This window comes from Pocillopora verrucosa, chromosome 3 (genome assembly GCF_036669915.1).
Source record: "Pocillopora verrucosa isolate sample1 chromosome 3, ASM3666991v2, whole genome shotgun sequence".
Classification (NCBI taxonomy): domain Eukaryota; kingdom Metazoa; phylum Cnidaria; class Anthozoa; order Scleractinia; family Pocilloporidae; genus Pocillopora; species Pocillopora verrucosa.
In genome coordinates, this window is record NC_089314.1 from 6,490,933 (window position 1) to 6,511,842 (window position 20,910).

Genomic DNA, 20,910 nt, shown 5'->3' on the forward strand with positions numbered 1-20,910 from the left:
CCGTTAAGTTCGCGAGGGCTTCTGGGTGCCGCTATATTGGATTATGCACTGACGTGGCTGAGTAGGGACCTGGTACGAGCAATGCAAATTTGACGGTAATTTTAGGGAACGATAAGTTCTTAGCTTTCCGTCCATGTTCCATGTCTGACTTCGGATGATAACTTCTCATAAGCACGCCTTTTTGAGATGAGAGGAGGTCATATAAAGATTTCGCGTCAGAATATTTGTGTCCCAAATGTTAAAAGATATCTTACAAACACTTATGTTACCTTACTATCTCTAAATTGCCTTGAATGTGCGAAATAATTGTGCTTTGAACGACGAAAAGGGCGGAGGGGGGAGGTACAAGGTGTTATTTTTATAAGGCTCATGGATATGTCTCCTTTTTTCTCAATGGTAACTTCTGTCCGGTACCATCCAATCTTGCATTATTGGTTTTATCAATTGGCCACCGTAAAATCTTTCTAAAGCTGACGTTTCGAGTATTAGCCCTTTGTCATGTCCTCCACTGACCCCTTTATTCAATCAGATATGAGTCCGATCATAGCGACACGCTCAGTTTTATTGCTTGTGGCGATCATTAGCTAGGCACGTGCACGATCAGAACAAAACACGCTTGAAATTCCAGGCTGAACGTTAACCGGAAAGAAAAAGTGTAAAATGCTGATTATTCGCAACAGAAACTGATACATTCTTGTTAGGCTCCCTTCACGCAAGAAACTCGACCAGCTGGTCGAAAGTGTTGGCAAGTCGGGAAAGTATCGCATGTTTTCATGTCTTAATTTGATATTATACAACTGAAAAATTAACGGTAAGTGAGGAGAATTTTAAAACAATCAAACAAAAACAAGGTCAAAAATCGTGACTGGCAGTTTTTAATGGAGTTTACGGAAGACTGATCTAACTAAACAGTCCCTCAATAATCAATTTGTTACCTAACATGGCAAGGATGCGGACAGCTGAAATTTTGCTTTTTCTTCGAGTTTCCTTCCTAGGTAAGTACCTTACTTCAAATTTACAGTTGGACCATTTTGACACCACCGACCGAAAAATGAGATTTGAGGAACTCTTTTGTTGCATTGATGATCGCAGCTCGAGTTTGTTGTCGCCGTCTGAATAACTCATCTGTTTGAAAAAGTGCTGATGACTTGAACTTACTCATGATCTTGCTTGATTTTTGCAATAGCATTTGTTATGAGGAAGGGAAACAGGATGTAAAGTTATTTTTTATTCATGTTAGGCAAAGGGATCATATTATTTCTATTGGCAGTCTAGTGGTGCAACAGTAAATAAGTTTTGATATCAAACCGAGTGTCATAAAGGATGGGCGGGTGATGTCAGTGGCAGAGAACTTAACTGGACCTAACCGTTTGCTGTCGTGCTTGACAAAAAACTTTAACTACAACTTAGTTGATAAAACGAAACTGTCTAGTGAAGACCCCACCAAAGCAGCACCAAAGTTTCTTTCGAAACTTATCCCCTTTGCTCTGATTACAAAGAAGAACAATTGATACAAACTAACGTGTTTAAACTATACCATTTTGAAACTCGATGTAGATTTCTTCGTTAGTGATGTATTTACCTTTTGGATTGAGAAAGAATCTCTTATTAAAGAGGAAATCTGCCAATAAGAAAAACTTGTTAAGGTCAAGTAAAATAGCTACAAGAATTTGCAAACTAGCTCAATGATTACAGTATTGAAATTTTTCGCAATCACGCAGTTAAATTTACATCTAAAAAGGATTGTTATCAGGAGCCCATAGGCTCCTATTGTTATTTAATGATACGCACCAAATTATTACTTAATAACGACTTTTTCGTACCCCTACGATAGTCTTTATTAACGTTTTCCTACCTACGTATTTGAGGATACGTTTTTTTCTCTTGGACAAATTTTAACGTTTAGCTAAAGAATCTGATTGTTATTGAACCATAAGATTTAAATTGACTTCTTTCATGTCTGACTTTTGTGGTTGATAATCAAATCTTAAATTAGTTTTGCCTAGCAACGACAAAACAAAACAAAACAAAACTAAGATAATCAGGTATGGACAAGTCAGAATTGTCCACGAATAAGGTTAAAAAAAAATTAGTGTTATGTAATGAAGGTGGTTAGCGTTTTACCTCTCCTCATCTAACTCATTACACCATACAAAATCAAGGAAAATGTATAAGACATTTTACGGCTAACGGTTTAACCCATTGAGACCCTCCTGGGGAGGAGCTAGAGAGGTACTAAAGCTGATATCTGACTAGATTTTATCTTTTGTGATATCAGAGAGATCATTAGGCCATCTAAGTGCTGGGAAAGCGCATAAATTGAAATTTGACCGCAACAAGGAATTTATTGTATTTATCATGAGGGAGATTCAAACACTACATTAGCGTGTATGCCCACGGCTACTGGCAGCATCGGTTCTTTAGAAGGTAGATTCATTAACGTTATTTCCGGTGTTATTAATTCCTAAACTATCTCATGGTAAAAGCCCCGTCATTAATTTTATCCTCTCAGTAATCTTTCGAAGAATTTAAGCAATATCTTAGACGTCGATATTAACTTTTGAAGACTCGGAAACATTGTTACTCTTCCTTTTGACCCTGGACTGAAATATGCCAAGCATAAAGTTTAATACGCTATAATTTTGTATTCGGGTTTGAATACAAAAGAATCATGAATAATCAGGTTTTGTATTCATATGTAACTGATTTACATGACATGAACATAGTTCACCATTAACTCGAAGAAAACTTTGTATAGTTGCAGTTTAATGAATTGCAACTAAGGACTGTGTTAACCCAAGCTGCATGGAACTTACTTGGTCCATTCGATAGTGAGTCCAGTTACTATCTTTGACTTGATCTGCTACAAAGGCTTTGTAGACATGTTATTGTCTGTTGTGATATCCATAAATTCAAAGAATCCTTTCAGGAAAAGAGTCACGTTTAGCATAATTGAAATCAATACAAAATATATAGATGTATTGCATATAGATGTATTGTTTCATCGGTTGTTTTTTAGAAAAATGCGCTAAGGCTACAACTCAGATTTATTCGTCGTGAATATAATGATTGACAAACGAAATGAGACTGTATGGCGATTAAATTTTGGCCATATTAATGTCACAATGACTCGTTCCCGTGAAACTCATCCTTTCTCTTGGAAAGTGAAGGAGAGCACTTGAAAGACCCAAAGTTGCTCTCGACTGCGCCTCGAGCAACTCTTACGCTTCTCTCGAGCTCTCCAAACTTCCCGAGCGCATCCATAACTCGATGTACACAAGCTGAGCATTAAATAACTCTTTACTGAGCCAGAAACTTGATAGAGTGTTTTTTCAGCTTTTGTTCTTTAATAGAAAATGTCCTAGAAATTTTTTTAATGATATGGGCTTGCTTTCTTTTGCGCTTTAAATGGGAAAAACTAATTAGACAGTTTCCTGAGGCACTAATTTCGCCATTTTACAGCTGTCTGAAATACTGGAAGCAGATCTAGGCAAAATAATTAATGGAGTTTGTAAGCTCATTATTGCATATCCCATAAGGTATTAAATTTTCAACCATGTGCTACACGTTTTTCGATTTTCTCGAAGTCCTCTGAGACATTTTCACTTTCATTATTGAAACTGGTTTCTAAGTCAAAATTCTCATAAATGCTGCATGCTTTTAGCTTTTCCAGGTTCCTTCGGTACTTCTATAAATGGATCATCCCAGTTGTCTTCATCTTCTATCTCAATGTGTAAATGTCATTGTGGCCCTAATGCCACCAGATCATACAATATATTATCTTCCGTGAATTCTCCGTTTGTTATGCCCCTGTGTCACTGATAAAGCGCTTTTGGACCATTGGGAATTAGCGCTCCATAAATACTGTGTATTATAATTTATTGGAAGAATTGAAATAATAATTCAAGCTCACGGCATATTAGAGGGCAGTATAAATACAAAAAAATTGGTAACTTCATTAAGATAGGAGTCTTAAATCAAGTATGAAAGTCCTTGTATGAATGACTGATAAGTAGAAGAATTCGGCTGATATGTTTGCATTCTTAGTTCAGCTTGGGATCATGAAATGATTACTTATAATTAATATGTTATTTGCCAAACGTTTAAGAGTACAGGGGCAATACCAACATTGTGGTAATGTCAGTCAAAACAGGGAAATAATATGGTTGGGTGTTCATTGCATTTTATTGTAATAACAGTATTGTGTTATATTAACACTATTACGTTCGACATTTCAGCGATCATGACTTTTCTTTTTCTTTGGCCAATGTACTTGTGCCTGGTATCCAGTCCACCCCGAGCATAATTCTTGACGGTTCTACGTCTGCAGTTGTCCCTTCGCGAATCCTAATTTCTGCCTCGGAAATTAAGTTCCAAAGTTTTCCTTGCTATGGGTGCATTGTGCATTTGATGAGCACAGTTTTTCGCCGTTTCTTAGGACAATGACATCCACCATTTTACAGTTTTCTGTAATTCATAAGAACTGAAATAGAAGCAGATCACTGCGATACAAGTACATCGCGATTGCTTGCTAATTATGGGGAATCCTGAGGGAAAATATTAGTCTTTGCATTTTTCCACCATGTGCCGTACGTTTTCGATTTTCTGCGATCCTCTCAGACATTTCCACTCAATGTATATCAACGTATAGTCTACAGTGGCGGATCCCGACCTTGAGCTAAGGTGGGGCCGGTTTTTTGTGGCTTGCCCTGCCGGCTTTTCTTCTTTCTGCGATTCCTTTTTCTTTACCCGAAAAAAGGGGAGCCCAGGGCCCCCGGGCCCCTCCCCCAGATCCGCCTCTGGTCTATACCAAGCTTCTTACATTAAAACTGATTCCTTTGTCAAAATTCTCATAAAGCCTACTGTTTGTAGCTGTTTCAGGTTCTTACGGCACTACTATCAGCGCATCATCCGAGGTCTCGTCTAGTAAGTATACCTACACATACATCATTTATTTAAAGAATTGAAATACCGAAGTAAGACTTTAAGTTCATGTTGTAAGATGGGGCTGTACGAATTCAAACACTAGGTGTCTTCGAATACTACTAGGAGTCTTAAATCAAGTATGAGAGTCTTTCTACGAATCATTAATAAATAGACGAATTTGGCTGACATGTTTACATTATTGAGGATCGTGAAATGATTCCTTCGGAAGAAATATGGATGTGATTCCATCGCATTTTATTTAAATAACATTATTGTGTTAAAGTGTACTCGATTTTTCAGCCATCATGACTTTTCTTTTTCTTTGGCCTATGTAGCTGTGCCTGGCATCCAGTCCACTCCGAGCTCACTTCTCGACGGTTCCACGTCTACAGATGTCCCTTCACCAATCCTTATTTCTGCCTCAGAAAATAAGTTCCAAAGTTTTCCTTTCTATGGGTGCGTTGCGCATTTGATGAGCACAGTTTTCGCCACTTCTTGGTACACTGACATCCGCCATTTTACAGTGAAATGATTCCTTCGGAAGAAATATGGATGTGATTCCATCGCATTTTATTGTAATAACACTATTGTGTACTCGATTTTTCAGCCATCATGACTTTTCTTTTTCTTTGGCCTATGTAGCTATGCCTGGCATCCAGTCCACTCCGAGCTCACTTCTCGACGGTTCCATGTATGCAATGGACATGCCGGATCGTAAGTTCCAAAGTTTTCTTTTCTATGGGTGCGTTACGCATTTGATGAGCACAGTTTTCGCCACTTCTTGATACACTGACATCCGTCATTTTACAGTTAAGTTATTGTTAAACTCAGGATCGTGAAATGATTCCTCAGGAAGAAATGTTGTTGTGAGTCCATCGCATTTTATTGTAATGACACTATTGTGTTAAAGTGTATTCGATCTTTCAGCTTAAATGACTTTTCTTTTTCTTTGGCCTACGAAGCTATGCCTTACATCCAGTCCACTCCGAGCATAATTCTTGAAAGTTCTACGTCTGCAGTTGTCCCTACGCAATCCCTCATTTCTGACGGTAAGTTCCTTTATTTTGGTGCCTTGTTTGATGAGCAAATTAGAACGATTTACTCGCCACTTCTTGGGACACGGACTCCCGCCATTCAACAGATTTCTGAAATTCTTAAGAAAACAGAGGCAGATAGATGTGTGCAATATAAGTCCATCGCCATTTTAATCTCACCATTGGGAATCCCAGGAAAAAATATTAGTTCAACTTTACGACCAAGTGCTGTTCGTTTTTTCGATTTTTCTGTGGTCTTCTCTGACATTTTTACTTAATGAGGGTCTCAATAGGGTTAAGCAGTTCGGACACAAAGCGAGAGGTGTCAGATGCACAATAAAAATAACAAACTCCGAGGCCGGTTACAGAAGAAAAAACCGGATTGTTACAGCGTTAAGGAAATTATATTTAGCGTGTCTTGAGCGTTTGCAGTATGTGTGTTTTCAATTCAGTTCCAACGCAACTCGTTTTTAAAAATTGGGCAAAATATTTACCGCAACCCGTCAGTAAAAACGTGTTCATGTATCAGCCAGGTTAATAAGAGTAGAAGTCACTTTGAGCAAGCTACGTTCTCTGTCAAAAGCAGAGGTCGTTCATACAAGCCTTTTTTATCTCACGTCTGACCACTCCTAAAAGGTAAAGAATACCTACCCTTGCTAAATATACATAAAAATCAACTATCTTAATTTAAAATTGCGAGTGAAATATTGCATTGAAGTATTTCATTGCAGTATGGATTGCTTCCACAAAATTAATTGGTTTGACGGTTGATCTGACCTTACGTAGAAAGTTACGAACGCCAGATGGTTCAAGTTTCAGTAAACAAGGGATTTTGAAAGAAGTTAAAGAAAAAAATTTGTCACAATAAACAACTAACAATTTTCTGCCATCAAATACGCGTTGGACTCTTCAGTGAGCGAAGGAAGACGAAAGAACTACTTCGACGAAGCCTAGTGCGAGAGCTGACATGCACAAATGCTAGAAAGAGTCCCGACTCGCGAGCGCTTACAAGTGAGTATTAGCCGCTCTCCAATTTTTGGGTATATTGAATTCCATAAAACAAAGGATCTTATTTTGTAATCATGTTTAAGAGAACTACAGATTGTGTTCGTGACTCAACAGAAACCCTGCCTAAAGTTCCTTCGACCAGTCCCTGTGAACTTTATGGAGTTTTCCCCATAAGTTCCCTAGTGTATGTCTTTTACTATGAAAAGTAGGTAAAATTTTTTCGAATATAATATACAATTAATCATGAAGCCCAAATTGGTTTCCAACGATGTTTGCAGCTCTAAAAGTTCTAGATGTGGTGTAATTCAGTTAAATGTACTTACCCTAAAACTATAATCATTCCCTACATAATTCCTTTTTTTGATTCCCTTTTTGTAGCCTTTGAACTTACTTTCCTTGCAAGTGACAAGCAAAATGCCGGGACAACTCAGAATGCTTGGATCGTACTTGAAGGAGAAGAGAGGAAATATCAGGAATATTCGATAGAAAATAGCGCAAAGAACAATTTTCTATGTAGGGGACAAACAGACACATTTAAATTTGCGACTAAAATTCTTGAGAACCTTACTCACGTGACACTGAGACATCAAAGACGGCAGGGATCTGTTGTCAAGGGAACTGGGAAAGAGACTGGTTGGTTTTTACATCAAGTGTTTGTGACCAAACCTGGGACAGGGAAAAAGCAAGCTTTGTGTTGACTCTGTTTAACGTAACTTGGATTGTTTCTATGGTAAAACGGAAATTTAATTCTTTTGAAGGACTCTTGGAGTTAGCGACAAACCATATAACTTGGACGGTTCATGGTTAAAAAACATTGTTTGTGTTTAAGTGCAGCAAATGTCATCAAAAGTATTTACAGAGCAACAACTGGTAACGAGATGCAGCCAACATCACGCAGCATACGGGAATAGGCACTTGAAGTGACATTATGTTGCTGTTATTGTTATTGTTGTTTTTATTGTAATTTTTTATTGTAATTTTGCGTTTGTTTCCATGAAAGTGTCGTGTAGTGTCTACGTCGCTATGCTACGTCAGCGGTGAAGACTTTTACTGGATACTGGACAAGATGAAGGTCTAAAACAAACGCAGAATTACAGGCAGCAACAAAAACAACAATTAATAACAATAACAACAACACAATGTCACTTCAAGTGCTTATTCACGTATGCTGTGTGATGTTGGCTGCATCTCGTTAACAGTTGTTGCTCTGTAAATACTTTTGATGACATTTGCGGCATTTAAAAAAGAGAGTTTTTTTTTTAACCAAGAACCGTTCAAATTAAATGTTTTGTCGCTAACTCCAAGAGTCCTTCAAAAGAATTAAATTTCCGTTTTACTTAAGAAACAAGTCAAGTTGCGTTAAAAAGAGTCAGCACAAAGCCTACTTTTCCCCTGTCTCAGGGTTGGTCACATGTAAGAATCAACCAGTCTCTTTCCCAGTGCCCTTGACAACAGATCCCTGCCGTCTTCGATGTCCCAGTGTCACGTGAGTAAGATTCCTAAGACTTTTGGTCGCAAATTTAAATGTGTCTGTTTGTCCTCTACGTAGAACTTCTTTGCTTTCATCTCCCTTTTCTCAGTGGCTGTGGTCAACAGTACTCAGTTCCACAACAGACCTGGAGGTAAACAGTGGATGTTAAATCCCAAGCATGCGTTGGTTCTATAAGCATGCTTGCTATGAGCTTTGTCCAATATGACAAACATCAGAACTGTGATTTAAGTCCACATTTTTGCTGGATAATCCTTGTCCTAAATCAAAAAAGGGCAGGCTGGGCTCGTTGGCCATGGTCGGTAGCCAGCCTATGGGACTAAACCCAAACAAAAATTGTTTGGGTGGGCGGTGGGATGCCAACTGTGACTTCCTTTCAGCAGCTCTTGCAGCCAAGCTGGTGCCAAACATATCGCTCCGCGCTCCTTTGAACTACATTAGTGAGGCCAAGAGGGTGATCCTGTCGCCTGGGCACCCTAGGATCTCTATTCACCTCGCCTAGGCTCGCACCCTGGAGAGGTCACTTTAGTGCCGCTGCTCACAGCTTCAGAAACAACATGGGAGGCAGTAGTCCTGAGTCCTGAGTGATTAGCGTAAGCTCGGACGCTGCGGGATGTCTTCGACGGTTGGAAGGACCGTCGCAGTTCTACTGGTCAGCTACCGCCTTCTTCAAGCTGGGCAACCCCCAGCCAGTAAGGTGCTCACCCGCCATAGTCTGCCTGCTTCAATGGGTGCTTGGAGCTCAGGGAATAGACCGAAAAGCAGACTGTAAACCCCGCACCAGGCAAAGACAGAAGAAAGAGAAAAGTAAAAATCTTGTGACTAGCAAGCTGGAATGTCAGAACATTATGTCCAGGCCTCTCCGATGATCCACAACAGATTGACGACGCCAGGAAAACGGCAATCATGAACCGTGAACTCAGGAGGCTCAACATTGACATTGCTGCTCTGCAGGAGACAAGACTCCCATCCAGCGGTAGCCTAAGAGAACAGGATTACACATTCTTTTGGCGGTGAAGGGAACCGAAGGAGGAAAGATCAGATGGCATTGGATTCGCATGGAGAAATTCACTACGGTCCTCCATCGAACCGCCACAGTTAAAAGGAACAGCCCAAATCCTCTCTCTTCGCCTATCAACCTCATCAGGCCCAGTTAACATCCTGAGCAGTTATGCTCCCACACTCTGTTCCACAGCTTAGATAAAGGACGAGTTTTACGAGAAGCTTGAGACAACCATCAGAAATATCTCCGCCACAGAACACTTGTACATGCTTGGAGAATTCAATGCCCGAGTTGGAGCTGACTACAACTCCTGGTCCCGTAGCATCGGCCATTTTGGCATCGGAAAGCTACATGAGAACGGGCAGAGATTACTAGAGCTTTGCTCTTACCATGACCTTTGCATAACTAACACTTTCTTCTCCACCAAACTTAACCACAGAGTCTCCTGACGGCACCCCAGATCCCATCATTGGCACCAACTGGATCTTGTCATCACCCGAAGACCCTTGCTGAACTGTGTCCTCGTCACTCGTAGTCATCACAGTGCTGACTGTGACACCAACCCCTCCTTGGTCAGCAGCAAAGTACGCCTTTAACCAAAACGAACTCACCGCGCAAAGCAGAAAATACGTCCCCGTATCAAGGCCGCCAGAAATCTCTCATTTCATTTTGAAATGAAGGTCGATTTCAAGGTTTACTTGAAACCAAGGTTAATATTCAAGAGTTGCCTTGAAATTATGGTTGTTTTCAAAATTTGCCAGAATCCCTCTTTTATATCTGCTGTTTCTGTAGCGAATAATCAGCATTTCAAACTTGTTCTTTCAGGGTAACGTTCAGCCCAGAATTTCAGGCACGCTTTAATCTGATCCTACACGCGTCTAGCAAATGATCGCCACATGATGCAATCAAATTGAGTGTGTCGCTATGATCGGACTCACATCTGATTGAACCAAATTATCAGACATCAGATAATTTAAATATTCAAACCCCTTGGAGAAGTGGTGAACTTTCGTGTTCTAGATGAATTTGATAATAACTGGCAGTCAAGCGGTAAACTAACTGTTATCAACAACTATAAATATAAACCAGTCGTCGAAATCCGTTGTTTACTGAAACTTGAACCGTCTGGCTTTCGTACCTTTTTACGTAAGGTCAGATCAACCGTCAAATTAATTTTGTGGAAGCAATCCATACTGCAATGTATCACGTTCGCAACATGCAGAGGGCTTTTTATGCAATACTTTTACTCGCAATTTTAAATCGAGGTAGGTGATTTTTACGTATATTTGGCTAGCGTAGGGATTCTTTACCTTTTGGCAGTGGTCAGACGTGAGATAAAAAAAGAAAGCTTGTAATAACGACTTCCGCATTCGACAGAGAACGAAGCTTGCTCAAAGTGACTTCTACTCTTGTTAACCAAGCTGATACATGCACACGTTTTTACTGACGGGTTGCGGTAAATATTTTGCCCCATATTTTAAAAACGAGTTGCGTTGGAACGGAATTGAAAACACACATACTGCAAACGCTCAGGACACGCTCATTATAATTTCCTCGTCGCTATAACAATCCAGACTCGCGTGGGTTTTTTCTTCTGTAACCGGCCTTGGAGTTTGTTATTCCTATTGTGTATATGACCTTTCTCGCTTTGTGTCCGAACTGCTTAAAAGACTCGAACGCTTTTTGACATATACTCGCACATGGGATGAGATAAAAAGCGATAAATCTAGAGCCAATAAAGAAAGAACAAATTTGACAAGATGGAGAACAGCTTGGCACACTATTTGCAAGAGTATATTTAGTGATAAAATGGAAACGACCTTTTTCGACTTTCGTTCATCTCTTCGACCTTCATCAGAGTAGATTAGAGATGCAGTCCATTCTTCTTTGGCGCATGATAATGAGAGAACCTTTTTGATGGCGTATACATGTATAAAAAATAGTACAAGAAGGTGAATTGATGGGTTTGCAAGTCGGTGAAATCGGCCTAAAAACCTTACTAATAAGCAGATTAAGGGATTCGAATTATACCTTAGATCGCAAATTATGTAAAAATAATAGCCTAGATTCCGGCTTTCTTCTAAGTGAGAACTATCACATGCCGACTGTAAATCGCATCCTTTGTGTTCTTTTAGTCATGGTCAGTCTTCAGTTCCGATATACCTCGAAGACACAAAAATAAGTGCTTGTAGTGAGTTAAGCTATAATTACCTTAAACCAAATCCCTTAAAATTTTTTTTTATCGACCACAACCGTTTCCTGTTTCCGTTTGCTGTTAGGCGACATAAATATTGTACAGAGTACAAATGTAATCTTATATCGAGTTTAGGTTGCCGGTGATAAGACAGAGGGAGCTGTGACTGTCATGCGATATACATCCTGCTGAGATCTTTCGCGATCACCAAATCACGTCAAACCTTTCTTAGTCATAAGTGACAGAAAACAGGGCGCGTCGGTGCCTCAGAAAAAACGGAAGTGTTCCCAAACAGTCGCTCATTCATAAACATTGCGTTGTCACCAAGGTATACACGTCTCGTAATATTGATAAAAAAAATAGAGTTTTCTATCGAATAAATCAGATAAATACTTTGTATTTTTGTTCTAAAGCATTTTCCGACTGAAAACGACTGAAAAATTGTTTTCATAGACAGTTTTTTTACCGTTTCGTAATTCTCAAGAGACCTTCAAAGTTGCCTAGTAACCTTGTTTGTAGTTCGCGTGATCAAGCGAATGTAGCGAGAAAGTGGTAAGACCCTTAACTTGAAAGTATGAGGCAAAGCGCGTGTTGTGTTTTGATTCTTTGTATCGTTTTCCATAAAGGTAAGTCAACCTTCTCGCCTGCTAATATTTGATATAACGAAGTTTAGTCAAGGCCAAACTTAACTGTAGGTATGCGTTGAAAAACTTCAAGGTTTAAGGTTACTCGACAGGCTTGCAAACATGTCAATTAAAGATGGCTTCAAGAAACGCTTGTTTAATCGAGGTATATAAGTGTCAACTTCTTGTACTGTGAAAATAGGGTTTGAAGGCATAAGATTGTCCAAAACAACCGCGTTTTAGGAGCCGGATAAAAGGAAGAAACAGACAACGGTTCTTATAAAAAGGAGAGAACACATTTTAAGGTTCGTTTCATTCAGAAGCAGCGGCGTTTGTTATTTGGTCGATCGAAGAACTAAATTACGCAAAAGTGATACTGGAGTGTACTTAGTAAATTGTGATAAACTCTTTTTGTGATACGTAAACTTTAACGTCGCAAAAAAAAACAAAAAACTGATATACATATATATATATATATATATATATATATATATATATATATATATATTTCTCATTCATTTAACACTATGGAAGATCTAATGGGGCCTATTGAACGAATCCTGAGAAATTCAGGCCTAAATTGGATCCGGAAGCATTAAGGTTTCTTTAAACAGCATTCAGTCGAAGGCCTCATCCTTACTGCGATGTTGTTTTTTTCAAATGCTACTGAAGAACAACAAGCATCGATCGATCCCATTTAAGAACTGTTGCATTGATTAGGTAAACGCAAGTTATAACTATATAGTGATTATGCTGGGCAGAACATAACCAAGAAAAAAAAAAAGGCCGGGGACAGTCAAAACAATCTAATTTGTTATTGTTTTCGACATAATGTTTCTCTGGTAGAATTAGTTTCACTACATCATGACTGTAAAATTCTAAATAATTAAAAGGATCATATGTTAAATAAAGACAGAGGCAGATGTGTTAGAGTCAGCCGTTAGTATTGCCGTGTTTTTTCTAATGCCGGAAAATAAGAATACTAGAAGTTTACTTCGTTTGTCTTCGATTCATGAATTAATTGGAGGCCTTGAGCAATGACGTAAAATAGAGCGAATGAAATATATCTGTAAAGCGAAGAAGAGGTAAATGACATCTTATACAGATTAAAATTTGGGTTCAAAACTCAGACTATGCTAATAAACTTTTGTCAGACTATTATAAACAGCTTCTCCGATCGAATTACTGACAGGAACCTTTCACGGCTGTCAGGCGACCTCGCGTATCTTAAAGGTCATGTTTTGTATGAAAATAAAATTTGTAATCATGGGTAAAATTACGGACTTTTATCCAAAGCTTTCTAAAACAATGAGTGGGATAGAAAAAAGTGATCTGTTTGCTATTCATGTAAAGTCAAGTCAGGTTAGTTCGAAACGTTAAGTAGGTAAGACTTTATTTATGAGAGTAACATTTGACAGTAATAAAACTGATGACCTAATGGCCCTCAAAAAAAGACAAAACAAACTAATAGCAGTAGTTGTAACAATATTGATAGTAATAAAGCCTTTGTACATCGCAAAATAAAATTATAAATTGTGGTTATATACAGATTTTAAAATTTACATGAATAATTGCGTGAGAATTTGATTATTTAAAATTATTTTAAAGAGGAAGCGCTTAAAGTTTTTGACACTAGTACTCCGTTTGAGGTCCACACTTAGTTTGTTCCATTCCTTTGTTGCTCTTCGAAATCGAGATCATCAGCAGTGAAGCTTTCACTTAGAATGTGCTGCACTTTAAGTCAAAATTAGTTAAAACGAGGTACTCCATACATTTTACATGCTCGATATTTTAACTTACCAAATCCAGTCAAGACATCCTTTTTGATTTAGCTTGTCTTTTCCATTCAACTCTGTATTTTTTAGTATCTGGAAGTAATTCGTCTTTGCACTTGGGGAATTCTTCGATGACTTCCACCAATATGACAAAAAGTCTTCAAGATAAACTTACTACTGCTGTGGTTGTGGAAAGTTCTTCAACTCCTTTGACGACTTTTTACACTATATCAGCCAGTCCTCGAGGCAGTGGTGCGTCAACCATGTTTACTGAACAGCCGTCTTCTACCTACGTTTTTGCAAGTTCACCAGCTATTTATTCGTCCATGAAGCTTCCTGAGTCTTCCCCAGAGCCCAATTCCACTCAAATCTACAATTTAAATGGTACTCCGACAATCAGCATTCATTTAGAACTGCACGTTTGACCAGAGAAAAACATGCACGCACAAGACTCTGTTTTGAGATGAAAATTTCAAATGATGTCTAAATTTTCCATAAATGTCTTACTATCCTTAAGTTTCACAAGAGGATATGAAACTGAATGTGTATGTAGGTATGCGTAAAACTCTTATGATGTGATGCGTTTATAAGCTTCATGGTTCTTATCGTTTTCAGCGTCATAATTCATTGCCATCTCCGTTTTTGACCTTCAATGCGTGATTACCGAATTCAAAACCAGAAAAATAATAAAATAAAAAAAAGATAATCTTGGAAATGAAAAAAAAAACAATCAAACAAACAAACAAAAAAACCCAGGAATTTAAAAGTCTTTTTGAGTGAGAACTGGATTTAAAAAGTTCGAATATACTATGGTTCTATTTTACAAATCATATAAACCATACATGGCTAAATGTATTGAAGCCCTATGATAATTATGTTGCCATGTAATTGCATATTTTTCCATTTTTTCCTCATTTTTCCAGCGAGCACAGTAGAGCCGCCTACTACAGGTAAGTACCGTCATCAGTAATATTAAAATAAAAATTCACATCTTAGTGTTAATTTTGATGTTGTTTGGTAGCGACAAGACAGAAGCATCTTCAATGTGTAAGTACCGACATCACCCCAGAGAAATAATCAAAATAAAAAAAAATACTAATATAAAAACTAGGAACTTAGGACATGAAGTCTTTTCGCGCGAGAATTGGATTTACAAAAGTTCGCATATACTACGGTTCTATTTTAAAAATCGTATAAAACCATACATGGCTAAATGTATTGAAGCCCTATGATAATTATGTTGCCATGTAATTGCATATTTTTCCATTTTTTTCTCATTTTTTTTAGCGAACACAACAAAGCCGTCCACTACTGGAGGTAAAACATATATAAAAAAACTGATCTATATACAGAAGCAGATGGCAACCATTTAGTATTTTTATCTAACCTCAAGCCATTTACAAAATATCAAAATCCGTGGGTATACAATCGTTAGATCTAGTCTTTATCCTCTTCAAATTCTCTCTTCGCGTGCTTTATAACTTAATAACACTTTCATATCTTAATTATTTTATATAATTATTATCTTCGTAGAGTTGTAATTTTGCGAAATCGTGTAATTGGGAAAATAAACAAGTCCAAATATAAGGCACACATAGATCCTATTTTCAAGAAACTTAACTTACTTAAATTTCAAGGCATTCACTTGGTACAGTTATGTCAGTTCATGGTCTTATTTAAAAAAACCTGTCCTCCTTCGAAAATTTGAAAACGTACCCATGAGAAACAACCAAATCCATGGCTAAAACACAGGGCATGCAAACTCTTTTTGTCCACCGTTATGTAAAACAAATATTCCGCAGTTTTCCGTTTTCTTTAAAGGTTTAAAGTTTTCTAACTCTCTAAGTTTTGAGATCAATGGCCCTTCATCCCTTGCATCCTTTAGAAAAATGATGGTTTGAAGCATATGTTATCAATAAGTATTAATTTTACTTTAATGACTATTATATGGCTTGTCGCCACATTGATTTTTCGATATCTGTTATCGAGACTTATATTTATTTCGCACTGCTTTTGAGGGAACTTAAGTTTAATCTTTCCTTTTGGTGTTGGTTTTCTTTACCATCTGTAGGAACAGAAGAACCGGATGCCAAATCCTGGATGTGGATTATAATTGGTGCTAGCGTGGGAGGAGTGGTTGTATTCATGATCGTTGTCATTATCGTTTGCAGATGGTAAGTCAATATAACAATTCTTAGCGCCAAAACCTCTTATCCCGGATCTGGTGTCACATGTGGGTTGAGTTTATTGTTGGTTCTTGTCCTTGCTCTGAGGGTTTTCCTCGGAGTTCTTGGACTTTCCTTTCTTCACAAAAACCAAACATTCCAAACCGTCTCGTGGGATGTCAATATCATTATTATCATTATTACTCTTATTGTTATTATTATTATTACTGGTTTTATTTTTACTTTTATTTTCATTATTGTGTACCAGTTCTCCCCCAGACTGGGATACCAGGCAATCCCCTCGCATTTTTTCAAGCTTTCCTGACAGTTTTCCGGTGCTTGTATGTAATAACGATTTTAAAGAGGTTCTGCTAGGGCAACGTACGCGCCCAGAGGTATAACACTATAACTCCAGCTATGTCTTGAGTCTGAGCCGTATTATTTGGAGACAAAGGCTCCACATTTAAGGGTACAGCTCCCTCCATTGTCTCCTTACCACGTAAATTCAAATAAAAATCAAGAGATTTGAATTATCAATGTGAAGCTATTCTTCAATCTCTTTATTTTAGTTTGAAGAGGAAGAGAAAAAACAGAAATGTTGTGTTACCTAATGATGCTGATGCTGATGACAAACCTGGAGGAAACGTCGCCATGGAAAGTTATAATCAGTCTGAAGAGAGGCCAAAGCTAGCACCCAGCCAATGAAACGCTTTCTTCTGTCTTAAATGTAGAAAGTAAGCACCCCATAGATGGCCACCGCTCAGCTGTCTACCACACGTGTACTAGGGGACTTTAGATGTCACATGGGAACAATATTAGTCCGTAGATCAGTGTCCGCAGTTTTAGTCGTATGATGGTAAACGTTTGTCAGAACTTATCTAGAAAACATGATTAGACGTGAACCCCGTGAAACTAAAACGATTTTGCAAATGCGTTTTCCACGTCTCGTGAAAGAAAGATTGTAAAATATGAGTGTGTCATATCGCTTAACAGCACCTTAGTACACCTTAAGCTCTTGATACTATCTTATATTTATCTTATTTGAAAACTGGTTAGAAATTTTTTTAAAAGTGGTTTAGAAAAAGCCTCGGTTGTTCGAAGGCCGGATAACGCTGTCCATTGGATAAATTGCCATACAGCGGAAAGAATAGAATGTTTTGTTAACACCTATCAGCTGGTTAGCAATTTATCCGGCGGAAAAGCGGTATCCAGCATTTGAAAAACCGAGGCCAGAGGTATAGTTTCTTCATACGGAGACCATTTTCATCGCTAGATAGTGTGTTCAAAATTTAGGTCGTGTTTTATTCAGTTCAACCGTTTCAGGTCTACTTTGGGAACTTAAGTCGCCTTAAGTCGTCTGAAGTCACCTTAAGTCGCATTAAGTTGCCTTAAGTCGCTATTGGATTTGCAATGTTATAAGGGTTCCAACCTTTCCAATTGACCCCATTCACTCCACTCCAATCATAAGGATCAGAGGAGGAGGCATGGTGGCAGAATGGTTGGTGCACTGGACTCATCATTAAGCAGTCCAGTTTTGGTCATTGCATTGTGTTCTTGGGCAAGAAACTGTAAGCTCAAAGTGCCTCACCTCTTCCAAATGTAAATATGGGTACTGGTTGTGAGGGGAGGAAACCTTGCAATGAACTATGAGTTATTTTTAGGTGGGCAAGTGCTTCCATATACATGGAAACCCCGTGTGAAAATAGTCATTCACCTGTCTAGCCCCTGTGCTGGTATGGGTAATTCCTACATATAGACAATCCTGATGTAGGAAACGTGACAATGTATACTCTTCTATTTTCTTAATAAAACAGCCGTCTGTTTCAACTAAATTTCATGATGAACAAGTTGATCAAAAGGTTGATACTGTATATTATCATCAGTAAATACTAAATATTAAATCAATTCAAACCTAAAGTTCCGGATCATCATGATAAAACAAAATAGAAAGACCTTAAACCTTTGTAGCTCAACAAACCTACTAAAGGCGTAAATATTTATCTATCTTGAGACTTTGATGGTCTTTTTGTAAATTTCATTTTCGTCAGTTTGATGATCAACACACATGAGCCCCTTCTAAGCCGAGCCTTTTACAACAAACATGGCCGCCAGTCATATTTGATCGCGTGACTTAGTTTTGTCCCGTGACAACACGCACGCGAGCCTGCTGACAAGTGTACAGAGAAATAACCAATTTATCTGTGCAAAAAAAAAAAAAGAAAAAGAAAAGAAAAATCATAAAAAAACTTCAAAATAATTCACTCTGAAAGTTTCACTAGGCGATCTGAAATTAATGTGTGATCTAGAAAAGCTTATTTTCCTCTGAGCTGACTGAACATTGTATCAGCCTCCACAAAAAACAGAACATTCCTAATAACCAAAAGAATGTCATTTTGAATCACTACTCAATATTTTGGTATTTAATGTTAGTGAAACTTCAATCATCCTAAAACATCCATCACAACTTGATAATTTTAAATGTGAACTTAACAGTTAATGGTTACCTCACTCTGAATGATTAATGTTAACGGCCATACATTTTTAAATTTGTTACTTAACAGCCTATATTATAGTACAGGAATAAAGACATAAACAGGAAATATTAGACCTTTGAAAAAGCATAATACTGCTGCCTAACATGAAGATTTTACTGACTGATCATGTCATCATACTTTGGCATTGTCAAATAAAACAAAAAATCTTCAAGATCTACAATGTTGTAATGAAATATCTTCAAATTGATTGTGTTACCAAGTTTACCAACTGCTTTATAATTGATATGTAGTATACCAATGCGCTATACGATGCCGCAAGATGAGAGGACATTTTGTCACCCTTGAATTGGAATATTTTATCGACAAGTTTTTACTGGTCTTTATCTATTCTGCCAATGAAGTCTTTATTTTGGTTTCAGTGAGGAAAATCAGGCATCTAATGTATCAAAATGGACAGTGCATCGAAGTTTTGACTGTAAGCCAGACATCGGGGCCCTGGACAATACAAATATTCCAGGAAAAGTATCACATGAAGAACTGCTCGGGAACGCATTGAAGCAGCGAACAAAGGAAAAAAACATTTCTTTCTACAAGTTTAGCATAACTTGGCTGCAAATGAGACAACTTAAATAATAATAAAAACATTGAAATAAACTTACAAGCTCTTGCGTGTCACGGTTGTTGATCGTTAAAATTGTGATAACAGAACTGATGTCATCTACCTACGTGATACAGCAGATTGCGGCTAAAGGTAAAAGTTAGATTGTTCTCGCATTTCAGTGTTGTTTAATAATTTATTAACAGTTTGAACTAGAGTTGACCCGGGAAAATAGATCGCTTAAGTTTTGTATCTGCTAAGTCATCCAACTTCCTCTATGGCCTGGAATTTTATTTTTCTTACCAAAAAGTTTGTAAATTAAAGGCATACCACAAACTACTTGTTGACAAAATCCAGAGATTAGGAGGAACTGTGAGCGACTGCTTCAATGAAAACACCACGCACTTGCTTTTCCCTCGTGGAGTAGATTATCATTTTGGCCTGCATTCTTTCCAATCCACGGCCCAAAGAAAAGGTCTGCCTTGTGTGTATTGACTGATTAGCTGCTTGTATTACCGAAAGACACAATTCGAAGTAAAGTAAAGTAAATGTTCGGTAATAGCAGATAGTAAGGGCGTACTTGGCGAGAGAGCTTGAATTTTCGCGGTAAGCATGGAAACTAGTTAGCAGCGCAAAGGTTACTGGGAGAATTAAAATGACTGAGATTAGAGAGCCAGTTATAAGTTTGTAGAATTTCGTTGTGAAAAGTAGTTGGAAGGACTGGAAAGGAAGTATTTCTACGAAGGACCTTAGCATATGGTTCTCAGTATGGTATTGGGAAGTTTTGTCTTACTAGGCAGGAGAGCAACAAGTTGGTTGGGTCCCTGAAAAGGACTGAGCAATTTTGGATGCTGTTGGAAAGGCATGCGACTTGCCAAACTTTCATGCCTAAATTGACAGTGCCAAAAATATGGGAGTCAAGTTTACCAAGACAACAATTTTTATAATTTGTGAAGCTTTGTGAAATAATTAATACACGTAAATAATCAAGTTAGTTTTATTTAATTTTGTGGAAAATGTATTGATAGTTTTATACAAATCATGTATCTTTTCTTAAATTAAAAATTTATGTCACTATGTGTATATTTTTGACAAGTTTTTTTTTGGCTAAATTGATTTGAAATCTGGATATTTTAGACTAGGGTGACTTGTAAGCATACAGAAGTAACCAAAATGACTATTGTGTTTATTGCGAGGGTTTCTGTAGATATTTTTAAAGTTTATGGAGAGACTCTTACTAACTTTGGTTTTATCACTTCAGTCATATGAAATCGCTTTAAGTCGCCTTAAGTCGCCTTATGTGGCCTTATGTAGCGTTAAGTCGCCCACAGTCGCCTTAAATTGCCTTAAGTCGCAATATTTCAATTGACGCAGCAGTCTTAGATGCCACGCTACCTTGTGGGCCATTAAGAATTTTTGATAAGTTAGCAACTTCGTTTCCTTCCCGCGTAATTACTGAAGAGTGTCGCTAAGCGGCCCGACTACCTCTTGAATGCTTAAGAGATTGCGCACCTGGCGCTTTTCATGACTGAGAGGATCAATTTCTTCATAAATTCTCGTCAACGGCCATCTCGGTTCTCGGTTCGTTAAAGTGACTATT

General features: G+C 37.9%; 1 protein-coding gene across 2 annotated transcripts; it reads left to right on the forward strand.

Moving 5' to 3' along the window:
• The first annotated feature begins 834 nt into the window (after positions 1-834).
• Positions 835-18,049, forward strand: LOC131777394 (uncharacterized). 2 transcript variants are annotated; one of them, XM_066163764.1, is made up of 9 exons: positions 835-995; positions 4,873-4,926; positions 5,262-5,354; positions 5,889-5,975; positions 14,143-14,304; positions 14,976-15,002; positions 15,340-15,369; positions 16,124-16,226; positions 16,787-18,049. In XM_066163764.1, exons 1-9 carry the CDS (start codon positions 941-943, stop codon positions 16,920-16,922), a joined length of 747 nt encoding a protein of 248 aa, XP_066019861.1. In that variant the 5' UTR covers positions 835-940; the 3' UTR covers positions 16,923-18,049. The 2 variants fall into 2 exon arrangements, with proteins under 2 accessions (XP_066019861.1, XP_066019860.1); XM_066163763.1 differs by having other exon boundaries at positions 838-995; positions 14,143-14,436.
• Positions 18,050-20,910: the final 2,861 nt, after the last annotated feature.

Excerpts from the sequence above, each read along its gene's own strand:
- LOC131777394 (XM_066163763.1), top strand. The coding sequence starts at position 941 with ATGGCAAGGATGCGGACAGCTGAAATTTTGCTTTTTCTTCGAGTTTCC. Across the intron at positions 5,976-14,142 it reads GCAATCCCTCATTTCTGACG|TATCTGGAAGTAATTCGTCT; the intron begins GTAAGTTCCTTT and ends TGTATTTTTTAG. Across the intron at positions 16,227-16,786 it reads GTCATTATCGTTTGCAGATG|TTTGAAGAGGAAGAGAAAAA; the intron begins GTAAGTCAATAT and ends TCTTTATTTTAG.